The 14,591-nt window shown below is 47.4% G+C and overlaps 3 protein-coding genes across 3 annotated transcripts; all 3 read left to right on the top strand.

The window, feature by feature from the left end:
* Positions 1-329: 329 nt before the first annotated feature.
* On the top strand, positions 330-1,320 carry E1B28_013862 (uncharacterized protein; the record flags this gene model as incomplete). The annotated part of the gene is made up of 6 exons (XM_043160667.1): positions 330-361; positions 427-431; positions 488-638; positions 700-860; positions 944-1,125; positions 1,194-1,320. Coding segments are annotated over 6 exons (658 nt in total), but the record flags the coding sequence as incomplete, so codon positions are not given.
* Positions 1,321-2,864: 1,544 nt separating this feature from the next.
* On the top strand, positions 2,865-5,689 carry E1B28_013861 (uncharacterized protein). Its single transcript, XM_043160666.1, has 11 exons — positions 2,865-3,098; positions 3,182-3,457; positions 3,513-3,550; positions 3,605-3,672; positions 3,719-3,798; positions 3,855-3,911; positions 3,974-4,382; positions 4,447-4,617; positions 4,676-5,047; positions 5,115-5,372; positions 5,435-5,689. Exons 1-11 carry the CDS (start codon positions 2,904-2,906, stop codon positions 5,467-5,469), a joined length of 1,959 nt encoding a protein of 652 aa, XP_043001792.1. The 5' UTR covers positions 2,865-2,903; the 3' UTR covers positions 5,470-5,689.
* Positions 5,690-5,856: 167 nt separating this feature from the next.
* Positions 5,857-12,999, top strand: E1B28_013860 (uncharacterized protein). The gene is made up of 27 exons (XM_043160665.1): positions 5,857-6,648; positions 6,699-6,985; positions 7,045-7,150; positions 7,260-7,538; positions 7,601-7,680; positions 7,736-7,889; positions 7,953-8,043; positions 8,103-8,224; positions 8,294-8,319; positions 8,375-8,420; positions 8,480-8,958; positions 9,044-9,062; positions 9,114-9,376; positions 9,440-9,472; positions 9,531-9,600; positions 9,672-9,740; positions 9,797-10,122; positions 10,177-10,258; positions 10,324-10,655; positions 10,715-10,891; positions 10,963-11,197; positions 11,255-11,320; positions 11,375-11,514; positions 11,573-11,840; positions 11,896-11,976; positions 12,033-12,546; positions 12,612-12,999. The coding sequence occupies exons 1-27, from the start codon at positions 5,938-5,940 to the stop codon at positions 12,821-12,823; spliced, it is 5,268 nt and encodes a 1,755-aa protein (XP_043001791.1). The 5' UTR covers positions 5,857-5,937; the 3' UTR covers positions 12,824-12,999.
* Positions 13,000-14,591: the final 1,592 nt, after the last annotated feature.

The raw sequence follows: 14,591 nt of genomic DNA, 5'->3' as shown, positions 1-14,591 counted from the left end.
TTGATCTGGGAAATTAACAGGGCAACAGTCTGTAATGGACACGCTGAACTGTGTCTTCGAAGCTACGGAAACGTGACCTTTTTGGGATCGCATGATTCGTTTGCATTTAGTGAGAATCCTTTTGCGCGTAGGTCATGATGTTTTTCTGTGCTTTTTCTTCCAACTTTGACGTGAAAATTATTCACTAGTTGCGAGAACTCAAGAGGTCGACATCCCGTCGCAACTTGCGCTCGGTGTACGGTTCCTACAAGCCCAAGCTCATATGTTCGTCCTCCTCTTTTCGGTGGAGGGAGACGGCTTGATGAGGTTTTGCGCGTAATGCCATATAGGAACGATGGACAGCTTCATTTCTGCCATACAGGTGCGTATCCTTCTTTAACTACTGCAGCTGGCGCATCCTGACTAAGGGCTTTATCCAACCACCAGATTGCGTGCGTACCTTCTTTCAAAGACGGGGTGAAAGTACAACCATATGATATTCCCCCAGGTTCTCTTTGATGGAGGAACCGTCGTGGATTATTTGGGCAAGGTCAAAACCTTCCTCGACGCGAACCCAAACGAAGTCATCACGCTACTATTCACCAATCCCGAGGGTGCATCGATTGCCGATGTGTGGAAGCCTGCATTTGATGACTCTGGTGAGACACCCAGACAGATTTAGGACCAGATGTTGGGGCTGATGATTTAAAAAACAAACAGGTATAACCCCACTTACGTTCGTACCCCCTCATCAACCAATGAAACGGTCCGAATGGCCTACACTTGGTGAGCTCATCGATAGCGGAAAACGAGTGGTTGTTTTCCTAGATGCAGGTGCGGAGAATGGAGGTGTTGAGTCTATTCTTCCTGAATTTACGATGGTGTGTGTTTCTAACTCCCAGTGCTTCCGCTATTTTATTTTTCTGAGATCTCTAAATCAAATTCTCATTAACCGTCGCCACAGATCTGGGAACCCCCTTTCAGCTCCACAGACAAGAATTTTCCATGTCGTGTTGACCGAATCGAAGGCCCACTGACCCCCGCTGATCATATGTACATGCTCAATCATAATTTGAATGTGGAAATCGTGGACGGAGTGCTTCTTAGTGACAGAGTGGATGCACCTACAACAAATGGGATTGCTTCGTGAGTACTTTATGTGTTGCGTCGTTTGAAAGCTTATTTATCCTCCTAACCCATGTGCGCTTACATAGGATTATGGCAAATGCAAATGGATGTAGGGGATTTGCGGACGGATTACCACCCAATTTCGTGATGTTGGATTATGTTAATGTCGGACAGGGATTGACAGCAGTAAATCAGTTGAATGGGTTGGCGTAAGTGATGGAAAGAGGGGTTCTTTGGACCTGAGATGGAAGGCATATTCAAGAGAACTACTTTTGTATCGAACTAACAGGGACCGGTGCTTTTAACAACAGTATGGTTGACCACAATACCCTGCTGGAATGGCATTTGAAGAACAATGCTACCGGAACCACCAATAGTGCGATGGCCTTGGGCGGACGTTCCTGTCACATCCTTATGAAGTTACGCCACAAAATAGTGAATTAACGCGACGATCCACGTTTGGCCGAAAGAAAGAACTTACAGAGGCAATGAAAGGTTCTCCCGGATTCACAGTGAGATTGGGTGTCTTCGGATTTGGGAAGGTGATGTTTGCCCCTCCGTTGAGCATAACAACCCATTGGATGGCAGGCGCATTGTGCAACTTATCGTAGACGTGGGCGGGTTGTGAGCTGACGATTCTTGCGTTGTCGTCAAAATCAAAAATCCTACCCAAGATCAATCGGACCGCCACGATTAGGCCAAACACTATAGGAAGCATTTGACAAGCTTCCCAGTTGTAAGACGTTGTTTCCGGTCTAGATGAAAGTGGCTCTTGGTATGAACAGCGTCTTTACAACCAGGAAGGGAAAAAAACTACCGTAGGTGAGATTTGAAAACCGGACCTTATTCGTGGCCGAGTGTAATCCAAAGCGGGTTTTGAGCCGAAGTCGGGAATCAGAGTCTCCTCGGCCGCGTGAATTTGGCGAATACTTTTCTCACGCATTTCTTTTGCCTCTCACATTCAGGTTTGCCAGGGACACCGCTATAAGCTGTTCCTTGGAATTGACCGCTAAGACCTCTTCGGTTCGTAGTCCGGATCAAAGCTGCATCAAATGGAGAACAGCTAATGAAGCTTTCGCTTTCGGCTTGATTCGGCTTGGGCTGCGGCAGAGCAGCCGACTACAAGTTTTTGCATCGCCGGCGCGTCTTGGCTTCTTTACCCAAGATCTAATGCAAAACGACATAGACAACCCACGGCCCGCAGCCCGCCATGAGGCACGGATACTTGGTAAACTAAAGTTGCTGTTTTGAGCAACGACTCCTCATCAACGACATTCAAGTTGTGGTTTGACCGCCGTCAGAAATCTGGATGACTTAACGCATTGTTTGATTGAGAGGAAGAAACGAGAAAGTGCTACGAACCATTTCTAAGTTGTCTCTAAGGATTCTCTTCTCTCAGTTGAATTATGGAATGCTGCTCGTAAGAGGGCAATTGAGAGCTGGTCGGATGGGAACTGTTTCAGACCAAGTTATCGCTCCTATGAAGAAAGTTCCTGTACTCCGGATGATCGTCTTCGACGTTTGAAGCTGGAATGATATGAGTATCCCCCATCGTGGCTTTTTCGCCAAGTTTATGGGGAATCTTCAAAGTGCTGCATGAGAAGTCCAAGTTGAACACGTGGAGGGCCGGATCATTTATTTCCAAAGACCGCGATCATTCCGCCTGATACAGAATGATACGGTCCTGGAATGGATACAAATTCCCACTGTGTCTTTGGTTATAAATGAAGGCAGTGCGGCATGGTCGAATTCTCCCACTCATCTCCGTCTTTACAGTACTTAAGTCTCTGGCGAGGATGACTTCATTTTTCCAGGAGTCACACCACATAAATTTCTCTGGAAACCAGTCATTTACGAATGCTAGAACAATCGTCAACAATTTCCACCCCATTTATCCAGCCGTCCCCCACACTGATTCGGATTCGGATTTGTCTGATAAGGAGAGGACCACGTTATCTACACTCGGGGATGAGGAAAAACGGCTAAATTTGGTGAATCAGCTTTCCGATTTTTGTCAAATTTAAACTTATTTATCTGATTGCACGATATACGTTCAACGCTTTACTTTCAACAGGCTAAAAAACACGGTTTTAGATCGATAAAAATCGGAGATATCATCGTGGAGAGAGAAGTTTCATCGAATGTGCTCGAGGTTTCAGTCAAGCGTCCTACTGGTAGTGTCTTGAAGACGACGAACCCTTTTCAAAACCGCGTTAATAGTCAAGTAACGACTTCGGTCAAGATTAGACGAAGGGTACAGGATGCGAGAATCATCAAGTTCAAAGATCAGACGTTCACCGTGGTCACTTTTGAACCGGAAGATGGGACAGATGATGACGGGGTCGAGGGTGTGAGATTATATTCAGCTCAGGGAGGAACTCCATGCTCAATTGTTGTACGTTCAGGTCTGGAAGCGGGTCTATGAGGCCTCGTCTTCTCAACGGTGAGCTCAGCTTGTTATATAGGCTCAGCGCTGACAGACCCGATCGAATAACAGGCGTGAGATATTGCCGCAGCTTTTCGGGGTGGGTCGGTCACCAACGCCCATGTTAATCTACCATGATGGTGTGTTCCCCTCGCTTTCCTATTTCCATGGCTGACTGCAAATGAGCATCTCTGGGTGGACAGACTGTTAAAGCGCAGTTCATGGCCAAGGCGCCGATCGTATGGAGTTACCTTTGGTATAAGTTGGTATGTTGCACCGTTTCGGTGACCCGGGTTATCAGACGACAGCTTCCTTCTCCCAGACGTGTTCAGAGTATGCTATGACAGCCGATGGAGATATGCGGAGGCTACTGAAAGATGTGTGATCATATCTGGACTTGTTTGAGATTTCCCCAAAGTCTGACGGTCCTACTTATGACAGGTGACCACAATTAATGCGGAGGAATGGGTCTTCAACTTCAGAACCGGTTCGTGGCAATACGACCTCACATCGTTTATTGCACAATGCGATCCCAGCTTTAACCTCGGCAACCACATGATATTGCCCGACGTTCTTCTAATCAACCAGCTTCGCGGGAATTTACCGCTTGAATCCAAGATGATCGTCGATGGTTTACAACAAGACTTTCTCAGGCTTATCGCTTCAATCGGAGCGATGCGCCCCGTTGGAGACAAGGACTTTTCATACCACACCCTACTTACCTTTGGGGCTGTCATTGATCCAGAGAAACCTGGGATTCTGGCACACCTCCCTTCCATCTCATCACCTCAATGGTACCACCGTTTATCCGAGCATGGATTAAAAGCCAAGGTTAGAATATCGCAATCAGGTAACTAGCTTTTATTTCGACTATAGCCTCGACCGAGTTCTTACCAACAATTTTCCTGTTATAGTCCCTGGCCGCGTTGATCTGAAATTTGAGAAGGGCGTGAATATGGTTCAACTAGAGCTAGGATTGGAGATACCTCCCGACAAACGTGAACAATCACGAATTGCCTACATCATTCAATCGCTCGGGCTCTGCAAGAAGTTTGGCCGTGCAAGAGACACCTGGAAGAATCTGGGTGAGTTTGTGTCCGAATGTTTGGAGGCTACGTTTTAATGGATTTACCATTGCTCAAGTATTCGTCCATGAATTTCTATTCATTCTGACTGGAACAGTCACTTCCGAATTCATACATCGCACGGCTGGAGCCTATCTGTTCATGACACCAGTTTTCTCGATACTCGAACGGATAAACGGGATGCCTTGTATCCAATGGCCGTTGAGGGCCCCATTGTACCATTGGTCTTCTGATCCGGAAGGCAAGATACTAGTCCCGAAAGAAGATTGGGAGCGGGTTGGAATCCCCGAGCTTGAATTACAAGTGTACGTTGGGTCATTCTGGGACACAGATGAATATGCGGCCATGCAGGAGTATTTGACAATACAAGGGTACGATTATTATGGCGACCAGCTTGCGAGAGCGCAGGGGTACCAAAGTATGAATCGATGTAGGTTTTTTTCATATCGAGTATCATCTTGGTGGTTTGTATTCTTATTTCGATTGTTTTCTGTCAGGGGATCCACACACGACTACTCAGGTAAGGCTTGAAGACGCGGAGGATTGGGTTCGTCTAGAAGACGGCCAACAAGCGATAACTGAACGGGAAAGGGACCCGAATGGAATCACGTCTCCTTCGATGTATTCATTGATCTCGGGACCCAGACTTACTTCTGTGGCAGAAGAACCGGTGCTTGGTGAAGTCTCGGCTAGTAGTGAAGGCGGTAATTTCGTGGGATGGCTACAGAAGGGTTGGCTGAATCGCCGGGCACCAGGTAAGTTGCCGATAATCACGGAGTTTTGAGAACTCTCAGCTTAGATTGACGAATGTTGACAGGGAAAATTGGTATACTTAAGGCTGCCAGTAAGTAAGGCCCTCAGACGAGAATAAGTCTGAAAATTGGCTTTGGACTGCGCGTCGGAGACTCGGAGTACATGAGATGGGTGTTAGAAGAGAATGTAATAGTACGTACTGTTTTCTACCAAACGACGTCGACTTTAGTCGGTACCGTCGTTCCGATTCCATGAATTATGGGTGTAAAACCCTTGTGCTCTTCGCGAGAGTTCTTCGACGTGTCATGTATATACTAACCCATGATATGCTGAATGTCTACCCCTAACTCCTATTGTATCACTACGATTTCCATAAAGTTAACTTCAAGGTTAATTAAGAGGGAACCGGTACCAGCACTCGCTCGGCTTCGGATTCCGCGGAAACGGCGCTTCGGATATTCACAGGTCACATGACTAAGGTTCGCAGTGGTTGTGCCTTCCATCCGACCCTGAAATGACTGCGATTTTTCCTTTCCTCCGTCTTCCTCCACGCGACTCTGAGTGACCATGGGTATCTGTGGCCATTCGGGTCTGTTGAATCTACACGAAGCATGTATTCGAGACTCCTGGGCAGCAGTCATACCAGCAACCTTCGTCGTCTCTATCTGTCTCCTCTCACTTGCGAATACCCCGTCGTTATCTGTCACAACACTTTACAAGACCGTCAGATACCCGTTTCGACCATTTTTGACGTTAACAGACGCCGAAGCATTGGATACTGAGGGAGATGAAGCAGGATCTGAAGAGAGTGGACGAATTGGTGGAGAAGCAGGCACGACGGCAACAGCAGCAATGGAATTTTCTGTTTGGAAAACAGTCGTTTTGGTGTTTATCGGGTTACTGGAGGTTATCTGTTGGACTATCGCTGGATCCTATACCCTCATTTCCGGAGAAACTAGCACCAACACGAACGCTGCCTGGAACGGAATCCGACCGTTCCTCGTCGCCTTTACATGGAGCTACACCGTCATACGCCCCATCCAACGTCCAACCGCGACTGCGCCTTTCGATCTGTTCATGATCTGCGTGTTACAGTTAATGTCTGGTGTTGTCCAATTCGGAGGGATCCTCTACGCTCACACCGTACTCGACATGCCAGCCTCGAGCATGTCGGTCTTTGCGCACACCTTAAATCTAGTCGGGATACTGGTCCTTTTGAGCCTCGTTCTCAGCATGCCATTAGCTCTTCCAAGCACAAGAGTCAAACCGTCCGAAATCGTACGTCCGACCTATGTCATTTTCGGTCCGTTTTTACTCATCCAATTAAGGGCCGGTCAATCTCACCAGAAGATTACACGACCCTCTGGGGTTGGATATCCTTCAGTTGGATATACCCCCTCGTTCACCGTGGGAAAAGCTCCACACTCAACGAAGGAGACGTCTGGAATCTCAGTCCTACATTTCAATCTCGACCCCTTTTCATCAAATTCAGTAACACTCACCGCACCACGCTTCTGAAAAGGCTCTGGGCCGCAAACTCGTTGGATTTGATTCTAGATGCGGTGCTTACTATAACGAGCAGTTGCTTGAGTTTCATGAACCCGTTCTTCTTGAAGTTAGTTTTCTTTTTTCTTTCCCGTTTTGCTTTCTTTCTTACGAGTTTGAACTATACAGCCATATCCTGTCTTCAATCGAAAAACATGGAGCTGATGTCACTCCCGCCGACCGATCTAACGCGTACATTTACGCTTGTCTCATGTTTCTGACATCGTTAGCGAAGGTGCGTTCACGGTTCATGGTTTTCTTCTACCCCTTATTATACACTTTCCTTCACCCTTCCTCCTTACGACTCCTCGCTTTCTTAAACTTGAATGCTAACTCTCTAACAGGCTGAATCAGATGTCCAACACCTTTGGTTCGGACGGAGGGCTGCTACGCGCATCCGTTCCGAGTTGATGGCTTCTATCTACGACAAAGCGTTGAAGAGGAAAGAGGTTGCAGGAGCGGGCGAGTCGCATGACAAGAAGCACGACGACAAGGATAAGGGGAAGAATAAGAGTAGGAATAAAAAAGCGAAGGTAGGGAAGGAGAAAGAAGAAGATAACGAACCAAAAGCCGGTGCAGACGTGGGGAAGGTTGTCAATTTGATGGCTGGGGATGCGACTGTGGTGAGTAAAACATACGTTCTCTAACGAATCCAGATTCTACTACGCCCTTTATCCCGATATAGGTAAACGGTGCTTGTACAGGGTTGTACCTCATCTATGGTTGCCCTTTTGAAATCATTTTGGGTTGCGCATATCTCTATCAGTACGTTTCCTCCTCTCGCTTGAAACTCTTACGCCAACAAAAAAGAAACACACAGACTCCTAGGATGGTCTGCATTCGCAGGATTTGCAGTTCTCCTCGCGGGTTGGCCATTGAATACGTTATTGGCGAAACGGAGTATCAGGATTCAAAAGGGTACGATGGCGGCTAGAGATAAGAGGATGGGAGTGTTAAATGAGCTTATTGGAGCGGTGAGTTGGGCTCTTCCCCCCCTCTGCTCTTCATTTTCGAATGCCTTACTCTTACTCCCCAAGGTCAAATTTATCAAATTCTTCGCATGGGAGGATCGATGGATTGATCGCGCTATGGGAGCGAGGGAGAAGGAGATGAAGTGGATGATTAAAGGTGATGTCTAGTCTGGATTCGACACTCTTTTTACCGCCGTTACTTACCTTTTTCCCCAGCCCGTATCAACTGGATCATGTTTTATCTCCTGGGGATGAGTGCGCCGATCCTCATTTCGATAGTTTCTTTTGCAACGTTCGTTGCACAAGGGAACGAGTTGAGGGTTAGTACGGCATTTACGGTGAGTTGCTTTCTGAGGTTGTATCCTGAGTATGTATGGCTGACTTGCAGCACAAACGTCTTACCGCAGGCCATAGCTCTCTTTGGTATGATAAGGTTGCACCCCTTCGTACGTTGGGTCTAAAAACGCTTTCTAATCTTTGCCACTCAGGGCACCCCTCAACGTTATACCTACATGGATAGTTCAACTTCTTAACGTGGGTTTACGTTTCTCAAAAAAAGCTTGTTTCGGTAACTGACGAATCTACCCACCCAGACAAAAGTCGCACTCGACCGTATCGCGGTGTTCCTTGCAGAAGATGAAGTAGATGAACAAGTTTCATCTCTCAAGGGCCTCCACTCGAGGGAAGACGACCACTCTCACCAGCCTCCTTTCCTCTCTGGAGACTCGGAAGGCGGCTTGGGCTTGGAAGGCGCCACACTCAAATGGAACAAAATTGAGAAGAAGGAGCAGCCCAAGACTAACGACGATCCATCTCAAGCCCAAGCTCAATTTCGCACTTCATGGTTTTCAAGCGTGAGGTCGAGGATGAGGAAGATCAAAGGTGCCATCTCCAGGGATAGTACCACCGCTCATGGCAACAACGACACCACTGTCGCTTCAGTCTCAGAGACCGGAACGGTTCATTCCGTTCGTTCGGATGATGCCTCGCAGGAACGTAGATTCGAGTTGAAGGATATTTCGGTTTTGTTCCCAGAAGGAGAGTTGTCGGTCGTTACTGGACCTACTGCGAGGTATGTTTTCACCTCTTTACCCCCCCTCTCTCATTCAAACGGGCTCAATTCCCGTTTTTTTTTTGTTTCCCCCCCCTTTCGCCAGCGGCAAAACTGCTCTTCTCGTAAGCAACTTCCCTCCCCACCTCTAATCAATGTTTTTCACCACCTTCTAGATGGCAGTCTTGGGCGAAATGACCCTGCTTAACGGTCGAGTCATCCTTCACAAAGATCGGAGAAGGGTAGACGAACATGGGTACACACGTACGATTTCATACGCTGCCCAGAGTCCGTGGTTACGGCACCAAACGATAAAGGAGAACATTCTTTTTGGATATCCGTATGATGAGAAGAGGTACAACGAGGTGGTGGAGGCTTGTGCGCTCAATCCTGACTTTGAGATTTTGGAGGATGGGGACGAAACGGAGATTGGGGCTAGGTGAGGGTGGTTTGTTTCGTTTCGCATAATTCGGTCTGACCTAGATTTTTTTGCTCGTTATAGAGGCGTCTCGTTGAGCGGTGGACAGAAGGCGAGGTTCGTAGAAGGGTTTTCCGTTCATTTTACACTTGCTCTAACTGGTGGGTCTTTCCAGGGTTGCTCTGGCGCGGGCTGTTTATGCCAGAACGAAGTATGTGCTGCTGGATGATCCACTTAGTGCTGTGGTCAGTAGTGATCGTTTTACCCCCAAACATTGCAACTAATTGACTTCTCTTTGGTCTATTTTCTCCCTTAGGATAGTCATACGTCTCGCTACCTCTACGAGAATCTCTTATGCGGACCTCTTCTCCGTAATAGGACTGTGGTACGACCCTTTCTCCCTCCGCCTCAAATAAGAAATGCTAAGCAACCCATCAACAGGTACTGGTAACACACCACGTCGACCTTGTCCTACCTGGAGCACACTACCTCATTCGCATGCTCGACGGTCGTATTGATACTCAAGGCACAATCAAAGACCTCCGTTCACAAGGATTATTAGAAGGTATCGCTTCCGAAGCTGGAATCGAGGCCCATCGTGAACAAGTTGCCGTCGCGGAGGAGGAAGGGAAAGCAAAAGCTACGCCGGAACCTGAGGTACCGGGAGACGCTGGGGAGCAAAAGAAACCGAGGAAGCTTGTGAAAGATGAACATCGCGAGACGGGTAGTGTGAAGTGGAGGATATACAAGAAGTATTTGGAGGCTTCGTAAGTTATACCTTCGACTCTTCGGTCCTTTTCTGGTGACGACGCCCACCACAGTTCATATTATATTTGGGTTATCTTGGCAGTGTTCGTCGTTATGAACCAGTTTTTGGGCGTTGCAGAGAAACTTTGGATGATAGTGCGTTCCCTTTTTGTCATGTTGGGGAACGGACATTCGTTTAACTTGTTGCTTTCCTTCTCTAGCAATGGGGAGAGGCATATGGGGATGACGACACGTCTTTCCGCTCCCACCCCTTCTCAGCTTTCCGTAGCACTGGAGGTATCTCCGACCACGAATACGTTGCGGACAGTTACGTGTATTCGCAACACCACCAGACCCCTCTCTATACGTATGCTTCCAACCGTACCGGAGGCAGTCGCCCTCTGTTTGGCGTAAACTTGCCAAACGCATATGAACATCCACTGTTCTATGTCGGGATTTACGCAGCCATCGGTCTCGTGAACGTGACGGTCAACCTTTGTTCTGTCATTGCGCAGTATACCGGAGCGTTGAGGGCTTCTAGGGCATTGTTTAAGTGAGCATTTCTCTTTCTCTAACATGACATCAACTGAACGGCGATCGCACCCCCCATAGACAACTGTTGGAAAGAGTAGTCAGAGCAACGTTCCGTTTCCACGATACTACCCCTCAAGGGCGTATGTTGAATCGTTTTGGCAAGGACATTGAAACGATCGACTCGTCTTTAGCTGGTTCCCTTCAGGCCGTCAACTCGTCTTTGGCGAGTTTCTTTGCGTCTGTCATTACCATCACGTACGTGACTTTGGTGATATTATCTTAGACGTCGACTGACTCCCTTTCGCTTTTCTCTTCTTCTCATCCAGTGTCTTCTTTCCTCTATTCCTTCTCCCAGCTACCGCTATTGGTTTCGTTTACCGGGAACTCGGAATCGGCTACCTCAACACAGGCCGTGACCTGCGACGGATGGAATCCAACTCCCGGTCGCCTATCTTCTCGCACTTTGGTGAATTACTCGAGGGAATCGTGACTGTTCGAGCCTTCTCCGCTGAACGTCAGTTCTTGGATAATCTCCATAAGAAGATTGACCATACCACCAAGGTGCGTTGGAACAATCTGTTTGCTCGGTATTTATGCTAATCACGTAACTCCTTCTAGATATGGTACGGATTTTGGATGACGAATCGTTGGTTGCTGCTCAACTTTGATTGTATTGGGTGTTTGGTACGTCTCCTCCCTTTAAACATTTGGGGTAATTCTGAATATTGATTTCTTCAGGGCGTATTCATCACCGCGCTGTTCTCGATTTCCAGAACAGACCCTGGTATCGCAGGTCTCTGTATATCCAGCGCGCTCAGTTTTACGGGATCAGTTTATTGGGCATGTCGATTCTGGACGAACTTGGAGTTGGATCTCAAGTACGTTTTTTTTTGCTTTTCCCAAAGTCGACTTCTGTTATTCAACTTTCAACTTCAGCTCGGTAGAAAGAGTCGTAGAATACCTTGAAGTTCCGCAAGAGCCTCCAGCGATCATTGAATCCAACCGTCCTCCTGCATATTGGCCATCCTCGAGTGCAAACAACGACACGCTTATCCGGGTCGAGAATGTATCTGTCAGGTATGCTCCGGAGCTTCCGGAAGTACTGCAAGACGTATCGTTTACGCTTAAAGCTGGAGAGCGGGTTGGGTTACTTGGAAGGACGGGGAGTGGAAAGTCGACGTTGGCTATGAGCGTTTTACGGTTTGTCAGTTGCCGTCTCCTCGTATTTAAAGTCGTTATACTGACTTGCTGTCTTCCAGGTTGACCCATCGAGCGGCCGGATTCTTATCGATGGAATTGACATCTCGACAATCGGAACCTATGATTTACGGTCTAGGCTGGTACGGGTGCTCTTTATTATCCGGAACGTTGTTGAGACGATTTCTTTCTTTTCCAGACATTCATTCCACAAGACGCCACCTTGTTCTCTGGTACCCTCCGGGACAACCTAGATCCATTTCATGAACACACGGACGATGAGTGTCTCGATGTGCTATATAGAGTTCAAATTATCCACCCAAACAATGACGGAGGATCTCGAAGATCTTCTCGGGCACCCTCTACCGTCGCCTCGGGCTCCGCTTCACCCGCAACTTCCCGACCCCCTTCTGTGCAGGCTAACCGGGAAGAGGACATGATTCGGACCATCACATCAGATTCAGACTCGTACTCGACTACCACTACTGACGTGGAAACTCGAACGAGCACGATCACCTTATCCACCGAAGTCACAAGCGGAGGGACCAACTTCTCCCAGGGTCAAAGGCAATTACTATCTCTGGCGAGAGCGTTATTAAGGAGGAGCTCTGTTATCGTATTGGATGAGGCTACAAGTAGTATTGATTTTGCCACCGATGAAAAGATTCAAAAGGCAATCAGGGAGGAGTTTGGGCAGTCGTTGTTGTTGACAGGTATGTTTTTATGCCTCTGGACTGACTCGCGTGGCTGATTTTCTTTTTTTTTTTCACCCCAAAAGTCGCCCATCGCCTACGAACGGTGATTGATTACGATCGACTGATTGTTTTGGATAAGGGCCGGATAGTAGAGTTTGATACACCACTGAGCTTGATACGGAAGGAGGATGGGATATTTAGGAGTATGTGCCTGAAGAGCGGTAAGCTTGCGGAGCTGGAGAATGCTGCTGTTGTTGCGAAAGCAGAACGTGATAGGGTTACCATTGGTCAGTAGTCCAAGGGTAGCAGTCGAAATTTTAATGTTGGCTGTAAATCTATCTTTCAGAATCATGGTCGTACATATCGTCGTATTCTTTTTATTTCTATTTGCCTCATAAACTTCTTTCTGCGTATCTAAATGAGGATGGCAAGGAACGGCAGGCTACAGAAGATGCCAATTTTAGGAAGGCGTACATAATGAGGAACATCCTTCGGTACAAGTTTCGAACGAAGCAACTCTCATTTAGGGTATGAGGGCGAGATATCGGCTTCTTCTTTGAGTGGGCATTTATAAACAAAGCCGTAGTCGTTCCAGTGAGAATACTAATTCTCGAGGACAAACCCAGTGTTGGTGGTTGAGGCGACGATGACGATGACGATGGAGTTGTTAACTTCATTTCCGAGTAAGCGTTTCGCCTTATTGTCTTTGTTTTACTTTACTTCCTTCACCCATGCACCCTTGGCCACGTACACTCAAATTTCCTCTTCCCTTATTGCTATGCAAAAGCTTCCATATCTTCCATTTCCCCCAGTCTAAATACTCGTGCTCGACTTCATCGAAAACTTCTAATGCCTTTCTGTTAGACTTTCTATCGGTATCATCAAAGCCTCACGCAAGTACGAAGAAAGGGAAAGGACGAATTGCAGCTAGGTGTGAGGGGGAGAAGGAAGTCTACGGTGTTGGGGAATTTTTGAATGCTATGCAGGAGGATCACGGGTTGGCGGCGGACGAGAGGGGACAGTTAGGCATAGAAAGTCCTTTCAGTTGTGCGTATCACTTTATTGGCTGTTCGCATCACCACCGCCTACTCAAGTACTCATTGCTTCCGGTCACTTAGCCATTTCCCTGCCATCTTCACCACCCGGTACCAGCATCAAGGTTACGATCCACGTTATTCTCACTTCTGAAGGAAAAAAGTACACCAAATATGCTTGTATGGCGGTACCTCGCTCCGTTTCCATGGTTGCTTGGTGACAATTCACACCAATTTGCTAACTTATAATGGTCGTGGTTATCCTTCATAATGAACCGCCCCCCGAGTTCCGAGCCTCACAACTTGCGTGGATTCAAATACCAGCTGCACCTCATTCTGAACCCGCCGGAGATGTCAAATATGATTATCTTGGAAGGTGTGTGTGTGGGAAGGCCCAGTGCAAGACCGGGAAGGTTGCCCGTGACCATGGGAGGGAATGAAGAATAGCTCGCGGACGTGATATCAGGAAGCTATGGGAGCCATCTATCAGAACTTCCAGGAGTAATGGAATCTGACATTTGACTGATCAGTTTTAAGATTAGGTGATTGTATGCGAGTTTATGCCAAATCTTTCCTTCATGATTCCGTACTGATATTACTGTTCGTTATCGATATAGGCTATGAATGCGCCTAGACGGCCTTTTTACTTTGCGTGCAGTGATCGTCGTTGAATGGAGGCCTTCATCTATCGTCCTGTACGAAAGGGCTGTCAAGACATGAAAGACCCCCGCCATCATCTTGACAATCTGTCCACGGTATTTGCCTGCCTTCAGAGATCAATGATGTCCTTTTGTATCTTGAAACGATCGTGATGTCCACTGCCACTAGCATTTGGGTAAAATCATATCTTGGAAGTAGGATCATTCGAACCCGTCTTTCCTTCCGCCTTACAATTCCAGCGGGCTGGTATGAATATTGTCCTAAGGTGAATTAGTTACCCCTTGCCTAGCCTTACCTTTGTGAGCGAAACCAACCTTTTCCTATAGAGCTTCCTTCATTTTCGTTCTTGCGCAATTGTGCGTAGGGTTT

The sequence above is a fragment of the Marasmius oreades genome (assembly GCF_018924745.1).
Source record: "Marasmius oreades isolate 03SP1 unplaced genomic scaffold unpl_scf_1, whole genome shotgun sequence".
NCBI lineage: Eukaryota > Fungi > Basidiomycota > Agaricomycetes > Agaricales > Marasmiaceae > Marasmius > Marasmius oreades.
Note: the sequence above shows the minus strand (reverse complement) of the source record. Positions and strands in the feature narration are given on the sequence as shown.

Excerpts from the sequence above, each read along its gene's own strand:
- E1B28_013861 (XM_043160666.1), top strand. The coding sequence starts at position 2,904 with ATGACTTCATTTTTCCAGGAGTCACACCACATAAATTTCTCTGGAAAC. Across the intron at positions 3,551-3,604 it reads GAGGCCTCGTCTTCTCAACG|GCGTGAGATATTGCCGCAGC; the intron begins GTGAGCTCAGCT and ends ATCGAATAACAG. Across the intron at positions 5,048-5,114 it reads GTACCAAAGTATGAATCGAT|GGGATCCACACACGACTACT; the intron begins GTAGGTTTTTTT and ends GTTTTCTGTCAG.
- E1B28_013860 (XM_043160665.1), top strand. The coding sequence starts at position 5,938 with ATGGGTATCTGTGGCCATTCGGGTCTGTTGAATCTACACGAAGCATGT. Across the intron at positions 11,198-11,254 it reads AGATTGACCATACCACCAAG|ATATGGTACGGATTTTGGAT; the intron begins GTGCGTTGGAAC and ends AACTCCTTCTAG. Across the intron at positions 12,547-12,611 it reads GCAGTCGTTGTTGTTGACAG|TCGCCCATCGCCTACGAACG; the intron begins GTATGTTTTTAT and ends TCACCCCAAAAG.